The sequence below is a fragment of the Mustelus asterias genome, chromosome 17, assembly GCF_964213995.1.
Source record: "Mustelus asterias chromosome 17, sMusAst1.hap1.1, whole genome shotgun sequence".
NCBI lineage: Eukaryota > Metazoa > Chordata > Chondrichthyes > Carcharhiniformes > Triakidae > Mustelus > Mustelus asterias.
The window spans coordinates 47,952,316-47,968,024 of NC_135817.1; the positions used below are offsets into that span (position 1 = coordinate 47,952,316).

At 41.4% G+C, this 15,709-nt stretch overlaps 1 protein-coding gene across 1 annotated transcript in view; it reads right to left on the reverse strand.

Annotated features, from left to right (window-relative positions):
• Window positions 1-14,576, reverse strand: part of med14 (mediator complex subunit 14) — a 72,989-nt gene extending 58,413 nt beyond the window's left edge. The window contains exons 1-7 of the mRNA XM_078232587.1: window positions 14,261-14,576; window positions 12,014-12,040; window positions 6,662-6,767; window positions 4,446-4,619; window positions 3,544-3,673; window positions 2,048-2,176; window positions 811-918 (exon numbers count right to left, since the gene is read on the reverse strand). Of these exons, the coding sequence (XP_078088713.1) occupies window positions 811-918; window positions 2,048-2,176; window positions 3,544-3,673; window positions 4,446-4,619; window positions 6,662-6,767; window positions 12,014-12,040; window positions 14,261-14,433 (847 nt within the window). The 5' untranslated portion in view covers window positions 14,434-14,576. The remainder of the gene's footprint in view (window positions 1-810; window positions 919-2,047; window positions 2,177-3,543; window positions 3,674-4,445; window positions 4,620-6,661; window positions 6,768-12,013; window positions 12,041-14,260) is intronic.
• Window positions 14,577-15,709: the final 1,133 nt, after the last annotated feature.

Below are 15,709 nucleotides of genomic sequence, written 5' to 3' on the forward strand. Positions count from 1 at the left end.
TAGTGGAGGGGGCGTGGAATAAAGGTGCAATATCTCAATACTCTCATATTTAGTAATACTAAGAAAAGAGTCATACTATATTTGTACAAATATCACAGGTTTGTGTACAATAATGATCAACTAATGGGAACACAGCATTTCAAAAAAGAGGGGAGTAGAGAAACAAGGAGGACCATGAAATGACAACTGCAGATACGGATATCTCAAATTTGAGTTTTATAAATACAACATTCCTATTTGTCGTCTATGAAGTCAATTGAATTATATTAGTTTTACAGTTTACAAAGATTCGCTGATCACACTATAAAAATGTGCAAATTTTGAATCTAATAAAAAAACGCTAAAGAGAATACACCTGTCAAGTCAACTAATGCTATGGTACCTGTAAAGTCACCGACCATTGAGGGATAAGTCAGAAGTTAATGCATTTGTGTGTTCAATTCAGTAACTGCATTGAAACAGAAGAGCTCAATGCAGACAACAAAATAAACACAAATCCCTGCAAAATTGCTGAATAGTTGTCAATGTTTTTGGAAAAGACACAGTCATGCAAATATACTTTTTTTTAAAAATGAATTTGTATAAACTTGTCTATGTGTTACTTCTGGTACACAAGATTGTAACCTTCTTTGAAACAACTGTGATCAGTATTAGTGGACAGATGTCATTACATAGGGTGAACATTAGTAGTCACTTCATGAAAGTTTGAAAGGTTTAATTGTTATCAACTTTCACCAATTCATATTACATCAATATTAACAATGTTTGGTGACAAGCACGTAACTCATTTTTCCTTAAGAATTTGGATACGTAAACAGTTGTACATGTCTTGCAGAGGTTTCTCATCAGCAAACAGTCTGGACTGCACCAGCCGGTGAATGAAGTTAGCCTGCATACTATGGACCAGAGCACGACCATCTGAAATAGCAATTTAAGAAACATTAAAAACTACTAGACAGACATTGCATCAAAATTAAAGCTAGCTGAAGTTTTTGAAATGGCATGAGAAATTAAAGTTATTAAAACCATTTGAGCTCATTGTGGTTTGCTTCAAGTCCTAATGCTGTGAATGTTCAAAAACATTTCAGAAAGTAAAGTCTAATCTATGAGATACAATGACAATACAATGAAATACAATGTCTAACAGCAATAAAGCATTTAACCTCGAGAAAAATAAATCAAATGCCAAATCACTTTTTGTGGTATACAACAGACTATCACTTACAATGTCACCAACAAGCATCCAATCAGTATGAGTTTGGCGTTTAACTAAAATGATCAATTTTAAAATTGGTAGATAATCTCCAGACAAAGGAAACAATTGTGCAAAGGAAATAATTAAAACATAAATTTTGAAAACTATAGATACTGACACTGGAAGAGAAGCAGAATGGTTGTTCACCAAGGAAATTTTACATTAATTATTGAAACCAGCACCAACCAGACAGAAAAATAAGGACTAACTTTTGTTTCACAAAATCTAAACCACAGAAGGTGGGTTGCTGAACTGCAAACACTGCTGCCTCACAGCGCCAGGGACTCGGGTTCGATTCCCGCTTGGGTCACTGTCTGTGCGGAGTTGCACGCTCTCCCCATGTCTGCGTGGGTTTCTCCGGGTGCACTGGTTTCCTCCCACAGTCTGAAAGGTGTGCTGGTTAGGTGCATTAACCCGAACAGGTGCCGGAGTGTGGCGACTGGGGGAATTTCACAGTAACTTCATTGTTAATGGAAGCCTTACTTGTAACTAATAAATAAACTTTAAACAGACTAGGAGGCTTTCCAGCAGATACAAGCATAGAATAAAAAATGAATTACAATGCTTTGCATCTAAATTATATTGGCTTATTTGCAAAACTCATTGTTTCTAAAGAGTGATATGTTGGTTAGGTACCAGATAATTGTCTAATTTTACTGGAATGGAGAACAACAAGACCATGAAAATCATTAGCAAGTAATGGAGATGTTCCAGACTGCGTTTTAGTGTAAAGCTGCTATTGATAGACTACTTTTAGTGCATATTTTTGACTCATTCTGGAGCACAAATTACCTCCCGTTTCCTTATCTTCCACTAGAATTTCCAGTTTGAGTAGCCGCCAGGGAATTTCAGGATCATCGCCCATCACCGTAAGTGTGGCTTCAAATTCACCTTCAACGCGGAATTTCACACGTCCATTGGCTTTACAGAAAGGACAGGAATTTGAAAATTTTGAAAAATTCCTACTATTTCACAATGTAAACTGCAGTTTCATTAATAGCTTAAAAACAGAAACTTTCTTCAATCAAACATTATTAAATATGAGATAATGCTTACGGTCACGTTGCATTTTACAATGGTACTTTCATTGACACAAGACAGAACTTTACAAACATTTAAGGACTTAAAGACCAACAGTTTTGGCTGCCTACAGCAATAAGACCATAAGACCATAAGACATAGGAGCGGAAGTAAGGCCATTCGGCCCATCGAGTCCACTCCACCATTCAATCATGGTTGATTTCAACTCCATTTACCCGCTCTCTCCCCATAGCCCTTAATTCCTCGAGAAATCAAGAATTTATCAATTTCTGTCTTGAAGACGCTCAACGTCTCGGCCTCCACAGCCCTCTGTGGCAATGAATTCCACAGACCCACCACTCTCTGGCTGAAGAAATTTCTCCTCATCTCTGTTCTAAAGTGACTCCCTTTTATTCTAAGGCTGTGCCCCCGCGTCCTAGTCTCCCCTGTTAATGGAAACAACTTCCCTACGTCCATCCTATCTAAGCCGTTCATTATCTTGTAAGTTTCTATCAGATCTCCCCTCAACCTCCTAAACTCCAATGAATATAATCCCACGATCCTCAGACGTTCATCGTATGTCAGGCCTACCATTCCTGGGATCATCCGTGTGAATCTCCGCTGGACCCGCTCCAGTGCCAGTATGTCCTTCCTGAGGTGTGGGGCCCAAAATTGCTCACAGTACTCCAAATGGGGCCTAACCAGTGCTTTATAAAGCCTCAGAAGTACATCCCTGCTTTTGTATTCCAAGCCTCTTGAGATAAATGACAACATTACATTTGCTTTCTTAATTACGGACTCAACCTGCAAGTTTACCTTTAGAGAATCCTGGACTAGGACTCCCAAGTCCCTTTGCACTTTAGCATTATGAATTTTGTCACCGTTTAGAAAATAGTCCATGCCTCTATTCTTTTTTCCAAAGTGTACGACCTCGCACTTGCCCACGTTGAATTTCATCAGCCACTTCTTGGACCACTCTCCTAAACTGTCTAAATCTTTCTGCAGCCTCTCCACCTCCTCAATACTACCTGCCCCTCCACCTATCTTTGTATCATCGGCAAACTTGGCCAGAATGCTCCCAGTCCCGTCATCTAGATCGTTAATATATAAAGAGAACAGCTGTGGCCCCAACACTGAACCCTGCGGGACACCACTTGTCACCGGTTGCCATTCTGAGAAAGAACCTTTTATCCCAACTCTCTGCCTTCTGTCTATGGTTCTTCTACACTTGTACCACATGATTTGACCGAACCATACAAAATTCTTACCAACAGTAAGGTTTGCCAGTTGTGGAGGCAGGTCTGTTGTCACTAGCCGGTGTCTTAGAATCTGATTAAGCTGATGAAGTGTGGATTGTTTCTCACTTTTTGTTATTGGATTTGGAGGAATGATTTTATCCTGTTGACAATATGAGCAATATAAATTTCAGAAATGATCATAATTTAATTAGAAGTCACGTTCTAGCATTTACAATTCAATCTTCGATATAAATGTTAAAAATTAGTTTGTTGTATATGCAAATATAAATGCCCACAAAAGTGTCATCACTTAAGTTAGTTTACATAAAATATTGTTCCTCTGCATACAACTACATGAAATGACCGTACATTAATTCTGCCAAAATATGCATCACCCATTAATTTTACTGAATAGGTTAGCTCTGCAGAGGAATTGATTATTTATTTAGTTAGCTGTCATTTCTCCCAACATCATGGAATTTTATTGTCCAGAGCTTTGCACTTTGGTCCATTCCCTGTTGTTGCTTTTTTTTTCCTTTTTCAACTATTCATTTACTGTTCTGGTAAAATCAAAGATTCTGCTTTCACTGGGGTTTCTGTTAGGGTGCTTAATCTCCAAAAACATGTACAAAAATATTTATAATCTCCCCCTTCATTCTTTTAGTGCTGTTCTAAATTTATATCCACTGTTACAAATTCACTCAGTGGAAACAGTTTTTCCCTTTTCAGTCTATCAAAATCCTTCCTTATTCTGAAGTCAAGCCAATTTGTACAGCTCAGTTAAAAATATCCTTAGCTTATGAACAGAAAAAAAAAAGTTGGCTAATTAAAAGCAAATCAGAGTTCAAAACAAATGAGTTACAACACAAAAGAACTTCACTATAATAAATAAATCACAATTCTGTTCTTATGATTGTAGGCCAGTAGCTCACCCGAATACAAGTAGGCAAGCGAGGGTATGACCCTGTAGTTAGAACATCAATTGCAAATGGAATTGCAAAGCTTGGCAGGCGTGCATGAACCAAAGCATCTCTTGCTAATGATGCCATTCGATCAGCAGTGTCCACAAAGATGAATGCCTGCTGATCCAGGAAATTTGATATCATCTACATGCAAAAAAAGAAAAAAAATTAGTTATGATGTGCAATGAAATTGCATAACATTGAAAATAAGTCAGTAAGCTTTTCATTTATTTGTCACAAGCAAGGTTTACATTTACACTGCAATGAAGCTACTGTGAAAATCCCCTAGTCGCCACAGTCCGGCGCCTGTTCGGGTCAATGCACCTTACCAGCACGTCTTTCAGAATGTGGGAGGAAACTGGAGCACTCGGAGGAAACCCACGCAGGCACGGGGAGAACGTGCAAACTCCACACAGGTACTGACCCAAGCCAGGAATCGAACCTGGGTCCCTGGCACTGTGAAGCAGCAGCGCTAACCACTGTGCTACCGAGCCGTCCACAAATATTAACAAATCTGAAATAAGGAGCTGCTCCCATTGAATCCAACGATGTCTGAAGTCACTCAGAAATACAATTAATTGGGTTTGCCTGAAGTAGTCTCCAGTAAGGAAGTATGGAACTTGAAAATTCTTTTGATATCCAAACAAGTTGCATCCCAGTTAAACTTGAGAGAAGACGAGTAAAAAGATTCACCAAGATACTGCCCACTTGAAAGTGTATGTATTGGCCAATATCCTTGCAAGTAAGTGAAGCTTTAATTCTCAGAAAACAGGGATAAAAGAAATGTTGTGCCATCTCATATTACATTGTGACTAGGACCAAGCCATCACTTGTAACTGCTAACTTTGGAAGATTGGTTGGCACACAAACAGAAACTCTTGAAGAAGAGTGCTTAATTGTCATTTTCACTCGTTATCCCCACACCCAAACTTACATAACTAATTTTAATATTGAAAGCTTTTAAATATCTCAATGATCAAACTTTTTGCAATAGACTAAAAATGTAAAACTAATTGACAGTACCTTATGTAATACACGTTCATTTTACCAAAATTCTTTTCAGAGCAGACAATAATCTGGTATAAAGATATTAACTCAAAACAGTCAGAACCTGGAATTTGAAACTTCACATTCCCATGGCAGCAAATTTAATTGGAGACTCAGTCACCCAAAATTTTCTCTCACATTTTATTCAGGTTGGTTATAGAGTGCTAGAGGAGGATAACAAAAAGGACCCAAAATGTATTCTCAGCCAAGGAGGCAAAAGCCAGGCTCGTATTTATATAGTACCTTATTAGAAGTGTTGTTAACTTACATGGATCAATGACTTTTGATCTGCTTGTCATTATTATACAAGTAAATGTCACTGCTAATTTGTAAACAGCAAGGTTCCACAACAGCAATGAATTGAATGATCAATGAGCCTGTTATGGGTAACTCTGTTTGAAGGACAAATATTCACTGAAACAAGATGAGAGAGTCATTGAAGCCCTACAATACAGAAGAGGCCATTCGGCCCATCAAGTCTGCATCAACTCTCTGCCAGAATATCTTACCTAGGCCCTATCCCCAGGATTTCCCTGCTTTTCTTCAAAGTGCAATGTGATCTTAAATATTGGTTTAATGACTCAGTTGAAAGATGGCACCTTGGACAACGCAACACTACACCCTCAATTGTGCATTCAATTTCTGGAGCTTGAAGCTATAACAATGAACCTTCTACCAGCTGAGCCAAGCTTACTTAGAGCAACTGGATCCTGGTGCAAAGATTGAGACAATTCATAGAATCTCTACAGAGCAAAAGAGTCCATTCAGTTCATCGAGTCTGTACCAACCCTCTGAAAGAGCACCCTGCCTAGGCCCAATCCCTGCCGTAACCTCATAACCCTGCACATTGATCAATCCACCTAACCTTCACATCTTTGGACTCTTTGGGATCACTCTAAGATCAGCAAAGATCGTTTGGCTGTTATTAAAGAAAATCTAAATTTCAATGGACATTAACTTGTGACATACAAAATATGCATCCAAACATTTTGAAAAATTGTGATCTTCTACATGTGATACTCAGTGAACAAAACACACTGAGTAAATTCAGGCAAAATAACCATTAAAAAGCCACATCTGAGTCTCCCTACTTTAAGGTAAACATCCATCTAGTAATAATTGGATCTTAGCATTCTTACCGCACATTTTTCCACCTTTCCAGCATTACTTGCCCATTTCACCAATGCTAGCAGACGAACAAAGAGTTGACGTGTTCGACTAGCAAACTGAACAATTTCAATTTTTCTGTGAAAAGAAGCAAATATACTTACGTTTTTTCAAATTTCACCACTTACAAGAATAAAGCATGTCTTTCATACAAGTAGAAAATTAACTCGCAATATCCCTTCCTGGATTTTTAAACCAACTGTATGTTATTTTTTAAAAGTACATTAAATTCTATAATAGCAAGTTAAGCAACTTGCTACTATGCATCAAACAATACTGTCAATACGCAAATCAACAGTAACTCTGGTAGTTACTTCTCTTTTGTGGAGAGTTGTGTAGCAACCACTCCATGTCTCTCATAATAAAGAGACAAGATTAGTTTCAGATCATTCTGTAACACCACACATTGAGGATTTAAAGCAGTCGAACACTGCATCAGCCTTTCGCTACCTATTTCAATAATCACCTCTAATCTTGCAAACTGTATTGCTGAGCAGTAGTCAAGTGCTTAAGGTAGTGGACTAGTAACTCATGAAAAATTAGCAGAGTTACATTCAGTGAAGCTGGTAAATGGAGGGTCAGTACTTGGAAGTGGCCACTGAAACTGCTAGAGTAAAATGTAATTGGCTCGCTAATGTTTTATCATCCCATGTGGCCTGGCTTATACGGGACTCCTCTCCCAAACATTTTTAAAAATTAATTCAAGGGACGTGGGCTTCACTGGCTGGCCCAACATTTATTTCACATGTCTAATTGCTCTCAAGAAGTTGTTGGTGAGCTGCCTTTTTGAACTGCTTTAGTGAAGGAACAGCCACATATTTCCAACTCAGGATGGTGGGTGGCTTGGAGATGAACTTCGAGGTAATGGTGTTCCCATGTATCTGCTGCCCTTATCCTTCTAGTGGTGGTGGTCAGGGCTTTGGAAGGTGCTGTCTATGGAGCTTTGTGAGTTCTTGTAGTGCATCATGTAGATGGTACACACTGCTGCCACTGTTCGTCAACAGTGGAGGAAGTGAATGTTTGTGGGTGGGGTGCAAATCAAGTGGGCTGCTTTGTCCCGAATGGTGTCAAGTTTCTTGAGTGTTCCTGGAACTGCATTCACCCAGGCAAGGGAAAAGCATTCCATCACACTCCTGACTTATGCCTTGTAAATTATATATAGACTGTAGGGAGTCAGGAGGCAAGTTACTCGCCACAAGATTCCTAGCCACTGACCTGCTCTTGTAGCTATGATGTGGAGATGCCGGCGTTGGAATGGGGTAAGCAAGTTAGAAGTCTCACAACACCAGGTTAAAGTCCTGGCTGGAGACAATACACATCTCTTTAACCTGTGCTTAACCCTCTCTCCACTCACATTGTCTGTACCTTTAAGACTTGATTACCTGGAAAGACTCGCATTCCAACCATTATCTTGTAAATTGAGTTTGTGTCTGTATATGACCTGTTTGTGAACACAACTCCCACTCACCTGATGAAGGAGCCTGAGACTCCGAAAGCTAGTGCTGCCAAATAAACCTGTTGGACTTTAACCTGGTGTTGTGAGACTTCTTACTTCTCCTGTAGCCACAGTATTTATATCGCTAGCCCAGTTGAGTTTCTGGTCAATGATGACCCCCCAGGATGTTGATATTGAGGGATTCAGCAATGGTAATGCCATTGAATGTCAAGGGGCAATGGTTAGCTTCTTTCTTTTTCGGGATGGTCATTGCCTGCATGAATTTTACTTGTCACTTGTCAGCACAAGCCTGGATATTTCCAGGTCTTGCTGCATTTGGACGTGGACTGCTTCAGTGTCTGAGGAGTCACGAATAGTGCTGAACATCATGCAATCATCAGCGTCAGCAAACATCCTCGCTTCTGACCTTATGATGGAAGGAAGGTCATCAATGAAGCAACAAAAGATGGTTGGGCAGAGGACACGATCCTGAGGAACTCTTGCAGTGATTTCTTGGAAATTAGATGATTGACCTCCAACAACCACAACCATCGTCCTTTGTGCTAGTTGTGAGTCCAACTAGTGAAGAGTTTTCTCCCTGATTTCTATTGACTCCAGTTTTGCTCGGGCTCCTTGACGCCACACTTGGTCAACTGCAGCCTGGATGTCAGTCAATCTCTCCTCAACTCTGAACTTCAGCTCTTTTGTCCACGTTTGAACCAAGGCTGTAATGAGGTCAGGAGCTGAGTGGCGGAACCAAACTGAACGCCAGTGAGCAGGTTATTGCTAAACAAACGCCACTTAATAGCTCTGCTAATGAACAAAGGAGGTGGTGGCGTAATGGTATTGCTGCTGGACTAGTAATCCAGAGACCCAGGATACTGTTCTGGGGCCCGGGTTCAAATCCCACCACAGCAAATGGTGAAATTTGAATTCAATGAAAATCTGGAAGTCTAGGGGATTTTCACAGTAACATCATTGTAGTGTTAATGTAATTTACTTGTGACTAAATAAACTTTAACTTTAATGATGACCATGAAACCATTGTTGATTGTTGTAAAAACCCACTAATGTCCTTTGGGTAAGGAAATCTATCGTCCTGACTCCAGATCACAGCAATGTGGTTGACTCTTAAATGTCCTGGGGGATTGGCCTGGGGCAATAAATGCTGGCCCAGCCAGCGATGTCCACATCCCGCGATGTCCACATCCCATGAACAAATAATTTTTAAAATTCCATTACTTTAGACCAAGAGCAGACTAATGGGCGTTAATGGTTGGATTTGTTCTACTTTGTGTGTACAGGACATACTTGGATCACTTTCCACATTACTGGGTAAATGCCAGTGGAAAGGTGTGGCTAGGGGTGCGGCAAAGTCTGGAGTGCAAGTATTATTGTCAGATCATCGTCATAGCCTTTGTAGTATCCAGTGCCTTTGGCCATTTCTTGATATCATGTGGAATGAATTGAACTGGCTGAAGAGTGGTGTTGCTGGGGCAGAAATGGGTGATCCATTTGGCACTTCTGGTTGAAGATTGTAATTGCAAATGCTTTATCTTTTGCACTGGTTTGCTGGACTCCACTCTAGACATGTGATTCAATAAACTCAGGGCAACAAATACTGGCTTGCCAGAAGTCTCCTATTCACAAGTCCTGTATAGAGAATCTTACTCAGAAAAAGATCACCAAGCAGGTGTACTTTGCAGAAAGGAACAAACAGACACATTGGCCAGGGGGAACCATTTGACAAAGGGGTGATCAATAAGTGCATATAGAAAGATGACAAAGCAAGCCGGTGTGCTATTTTCAGCAGTTGCTCTCAGTCATTTCAGCAATGACACCAATCTATGAAGGGGAAATTTAAATATGCACAGTCAGGGTTTGAATCCAAATAGACAGCAGAGAGCCATGAGAACAGTAATTCCAGCAGGTCCAGCAAGAAAGGTTATCAAAACATGCTGCATTTGAGGTCCAACTTAATTATTTTGTAACAAGACCAAAAAGAGCAACTGCACTGTGATTTTTAGCTTTCACAATTCAACTCATACCATAACATTACAGGACAATGTTTCTGTCATTAGAAACTTGCAGTAAGCTGCACAGTCTCTAAAACAGCATTGGTCGAAAGCAGATATGCAATGTAAATTTACTCCATATGTTTTATGTTACATATCAACCATTTCCCAATCTTTATGGGTGCCAGTGCAATCCAATACTTTGCCTAAGTACTCACCGTCATTTTTCATTGTTTCGGCAGTGAATATTGGCAAGCATTTTGAGCAAGAGAGAGTAGGAAGAAAAATCAGACCCTGAGTTAGCTCCTGTCGTTCCCTACCATCCATACCTGCCAATGCCACAAAGGTGAGAAGAGGAGCACAAACCTGATTTTCCCCTCCCTAACTCAAGAATTGTGAAACCAATTGAAGCTCTCCTATTGCCAACCCTGCTGAGATTAGCTAACACAGCAAAATCACCAATTAATCTGGGACCATCTTAATCTGAAATGGTTTAACAGATAATTGACTGAGCCACTGGGGAGTCCTTGTGCAGTATTCTGAATACAGGATGAAGCCTCGGGATCACAAAACAACTAAAAGCGACCTTCCTCCTAACCAGTAGCTTATGTCCGATAGTGAAAACCCACATTGGTACAGTACTGTTGTTACTTGCAAGTAAATTATGAGTTCAATTAATAAAATAATAACAGGTTCCATCAATTGACAACATGATACTTTAAATTCTTTTATGAGATGTACGTCGTTGGCAAAGCATTTGTTGCCCATCCCTAATTGCCTTTGAAGTGAGTGACTTGCTAGGCCATTTCAGAGGACATTAAGGGCCCAATTTTACCATCGCGTTGCGCCCATTTTCAGGCACGAAAACTTGGCAAAGTCAGACGTGAGGTGAGTAGCGCGATCCTCGCCTGCCTCCGCGTCAGTTAGCCTTTATCAAGGCCCGAAAATGGCCCAAAACGGGCACGACAGCCATTTAAATGCATTTGCATGCATTTAAATTGACTTAACGGGCTGCACGCCCAACTTTACCGGTACTTCCCCTTTTACCACCACGTTCACCCGTCCGGAATCAGCGTGAAACAAACATGCTCCATATAAGTCCGATTCGGGTGCTCCCTCAGTGAGGAGGTAAGTGCCGAGCGTCCGACGGCTCTCTGCTTGAGATTGGTTCGTGGGGAGGGGGGGTCCACTGCCACACTGCCTGTGATCAGTGGGGGGGTAAAGGGGGAGTCCACTGCCCCTCTGCCTGTGATCAGTGGGGGAAGGGGGGGTGGGAGGGAGGTCCGGTGCCACTCATCCGGAGATCAGTGAGGGGGAAGGGGGGTCCGCTGCCACTCTGCCGGAGATCAGTGGGGGGAGGGGCCGTGATCGGTCTGGTTGGCGGGGGTGTGGGGGGGAAATAAGGGAGCCAGTAATGTTGGGGGAGTGGGGGAATGTCGGTGGGGGTCAGGGGAAGGCATTATCCGGCCCGGGAGGGATGTGGCAGGGGAGCAGCATTCTATCTTTTTTTTCTGCACATGCGCAGTTGCGATCGGAGCTGGAGGGATCCGGGTGCATTATGCCCCACCCACAGGCTTGTACAGCGCGATTCGGACTCGCTGATATTTTTGCAGGCAGTGTGCATATGGGGGCGCCTCAGACCAATCTGAAACTGATCTGAAACACTCCCAGTTTCAAGTCCGCCCAGCACTTCTAATCAAAATGGTAAAATAGGGCCCTAAGAATCAACCACTATAAAATAACGTAGAATCTGTAGACACATACTCAGATAGCTTGTTAGAATTGTCTATTGACTCTTATTAAAAAAAATACAAAAGCAGCATTTTTTTAAAAATGACATGGAATACGTGAAAAAACCCTGAAAAGTTACTTACCGTTCCATGTCTGTTTTTCGAGGCAGCCTAAAAACAAAAAGATCAGTTACTTACTAGTGAAAGTGAAAGCTCTGCAAATGTTTTACTTAGGACAAACTTAATTTGTTTTTAAAATATAATCTTACAGAAGGCTTCTGGCAATACTACCAGAATAAAATAAAGTTTAAATCATGGCCAATGTATTTAGAAAATACATTTTCAGATTGTGTATATTAAATGAGAGTCCTTCATACCTGTACCTTGATGAGCTGTGTTCAAGATTCTGTAGGATGTTGCACTGCTACATCAATCTTAGCTATTAACTAACTAATTATGCACTCCCTGTAATGCCACAATTATTGGATTTTTTTGATACAAGTTTAGATATAAATATATGAGTCAATGCCTGGCTCTGTTGGGCTGGTTACGTATGGATTATGTACATGGATGGCTGAAGACACTAGAGTGAACAGCAAAGGTTCTATTTGGGCATACCTGAAGCAGGACAACAATTCTTGACTCAAGGGAATGAAGGATCAGCAAAGTAAGCAGAATTAACAAGAGAATCTTGCAGGAAGATATTTAGGGGAGGTTTAGGCTAAACAATGTTCACAGCACAATGGGCTGCATAGTTAATAGTACCTCGTCGCTATGATATACTCTCTTCAGTGTTAGCACCGATATCTGTGGAGGCACTTCAACCTATTGCAGTTCTAGGTTTACATCCAATCACTGTCCTTCTTCCACCCGTTAAGAAAAAAATAAAGCACAAAAGAGTTGGACATGTACTAAAATCTTCTTAATACTGTCTTTCTCAGGGATGTTGCTAACTCAGGAGTGCAATGTTGTTATAGGCTTTTTAGAATAAGCAGTAACTATCTGCTATAGTTCTTTAAAATTAGGTTGCTGTCTAAATGATTGTTGCTCCTCAAGTGCAAATCACAAAAGGCAGATAACAACAGAAAAGCACTTGCCCCCAGGATAGCTTTACTAACACATTAAAACAAAATTGGAGAGTACATTAAAGATACATTCTAACAGTGAGCAATTTCAGTTAGGGCACTATGAAAATAGCATCACAGACATAAACATGACAACACAGTACTTTCTACCAGCTCATAGGCTCGAAGGCAGGTCAGTTAGATGACATTTTATATTAAGAGCTTTCAGATTTGCAATGTAAAATATGTTACAATTGAACTGAAACAAGCGGTGGGCAATCTAAAAACGTGGTGTATGAAATCTGTTATAAACACAATTACAATACTTCAGAACTACATCCATTAAGTAGCGCTGATAAATCAGAAATAGTTCTCCCCCGAATTACTCTGCCCAGAACACCTCTATCAAAGTTTTCAAACTTCTCTTCAATGAGCATAATGATACCAGCTTCTCTAATCACCCACATAATTGAAGTTCCTTGTCCCCAGAACCATTCTAGTTAATCTTTTCTGTTCACCCTCTCCAGTGTCTCCTCATCCATCCTAGTGTGGCACCGAGAATTAGAGACAACACTCCAGTTGAGACCAAATCATCAAAAGTTCATCATAACTGCCTTGTTTTTGTTCTCTACATCTCTATTTATAAAAAACACATAAAAAGAACCTTTTTATCAAATATAACAAAGAAACTCAGGGATTCCCCCAATTTTCTCAGCCAGTAATCAACAGGAAAGATCCTCAATTCAGCCACAGCCACTATTGAAAGAGCCGCTCTCAGGGAAATAAACTACATTGGCTTAGTAGAAAATTCCTGCTTATTTTCTGGTATGTGGACCTGTCAGATGAGTGTGTGATTAGTCAGTCGTGTAGTTCTGTTCTCAATCAACATTTTGAAACTCAAAATGTCATAGCTGAGCAAGCAGAAGTTTCAAAAGAATTTTTGGAAGTCTAAAAATAAATTTGGAATGCAGTATTTCACTCTCCAATTCACAACATCAATTGTCGCACTATTGCTCAGCGCAAAGATACTGCTAAATTTCAGAAATATATAGCTTACATATTACAGGCAGGAGTACCCAACCAGTAAACTCAGTAAGGCTACAAGAGATGCCGAACAGTGCTTTCGGGATCAGACATAGAGATTGCACAGTATCCACAGGTGAATATAAAAGGGATAGTTACATTAAAAAGTTGATAAAATTGGTTTCTAAGTTATAATAACCATTAAACCGAGTGTTTAACAAGCGGGCTGGGAAGGTGAGTGCAAGCAGATGGAGGGAGTCAACTCATTCTGGACTTCCTTGGGTTCCTATATTCTCCTACTTACAGGTCAGCCAGCACCGTAATCTCATGGTAGGTCCTCTGGAGGAGAAAGTCGATCAACATGCTGAGGCGGACGCCGGGGCTGGCGGCCACGGCTGCCGTGACTGCAGCGGCCGGGGCAGAGGTCGGGCCACCGGCAGACACCAGCTGCGAACTCTCCACCTGAACCGGGGCCATTTTCGGCTCACGAATCCCACCGGCCCCGAGCGAGCGCTGAAACTTCCCCCCGTCCGCTGGCCGTTAGCGGAAAGGTTGTTCTCGCTCCATAGCCGAGGGGCCGCGGTTTATTTTTCCCCTCCCGCTCCCGACGGGTTCGCCCCGATGCTGCTGTTTTCCACTCCCTGAACAAACACCGCGACTATTGAACAGAACCCGCCATATTGCCGGGGACCCGGAACTAAATGTCAGTGGTTGACCCGGAAGGAAACTCTGGGGGGAGCGGTGAGTAGGTGGAAGGAGAGGATGCTGACTTTTCCTCAGATTCTCCCCTGAGCCAGGCTTCGGGCTTAGAGTTACAAGTACCTATTTGTGTGTGTTATATACTTGTCCCTTTTGTCTTAATGTAAAGTCCTCCTGTCGTAATGTATGTACGCAAGTGCTGCAATCCGATGTAAAACGCTTTAAAGTTTATTTATCAGTGTCACAAGTAGTCAGTCTTGCATTAACACTGCAATGAAGTTACTGTGAAAATCCCCTAGTCGCCACACTCCGGCTGGCGCCTGTTCAGGTACACTGAGGAAGAATTTAACATGACCAATTCACCCAAACAGCACGTCTTTCGGACTGTGGGAGTTGAGCTGGAGCACCTGGAGGAAAGACACGGGGAGAACATGCAGACTCCGCACAGACGGTGACCCAAGTCGGGAATCGAACCTGGGTCCCTGGTGCTGTGAGGCAGCTGTGTGAACCGCTTTACCATTGTGCCGCCCAGCGGGCGACAGAAACAGCAGGAATGAGAGAGTGCGCACGCCGCCACTAAGTTGCAGTTGGTTTATTGAGAGTTTCTGAGTGTCACCCTCCAAATACCTGACAAAATTGGCGACAAGGTTAACGGATGCGTGCTTGCGAAACCATTCGGAAGAAGTTTAAACAGTCAGAAAAGGGGAAACTTTTCACGTGGGCATTGCTGCCTATGGGGAAAATCAGTTGGCTAGTGCGGGCATGAGTAGAAGAACCTCTGAGAAACAGATTCGAGAGCTGCTGTAGTAAATGACAGACTGAAGCTCAAATGAATGCTTTGGGTAAATAAGAAAACCAAAGTAGCTGCTGGAAGCAAGGTTGCAAAATAAGCATACAGGAAACTTGTATGAGTAAAAATGACAGGAGTGGTTGGCAGCATTGAGACTTTTCATGAGAATGTGGAGAAATGGAGCTCTTATAGTGAGTGTTTTGAGTATTTTGCGCTGGTGAACAAAATAGATGAAGACATTATGGTGCCCACTTCCCTGAGCGT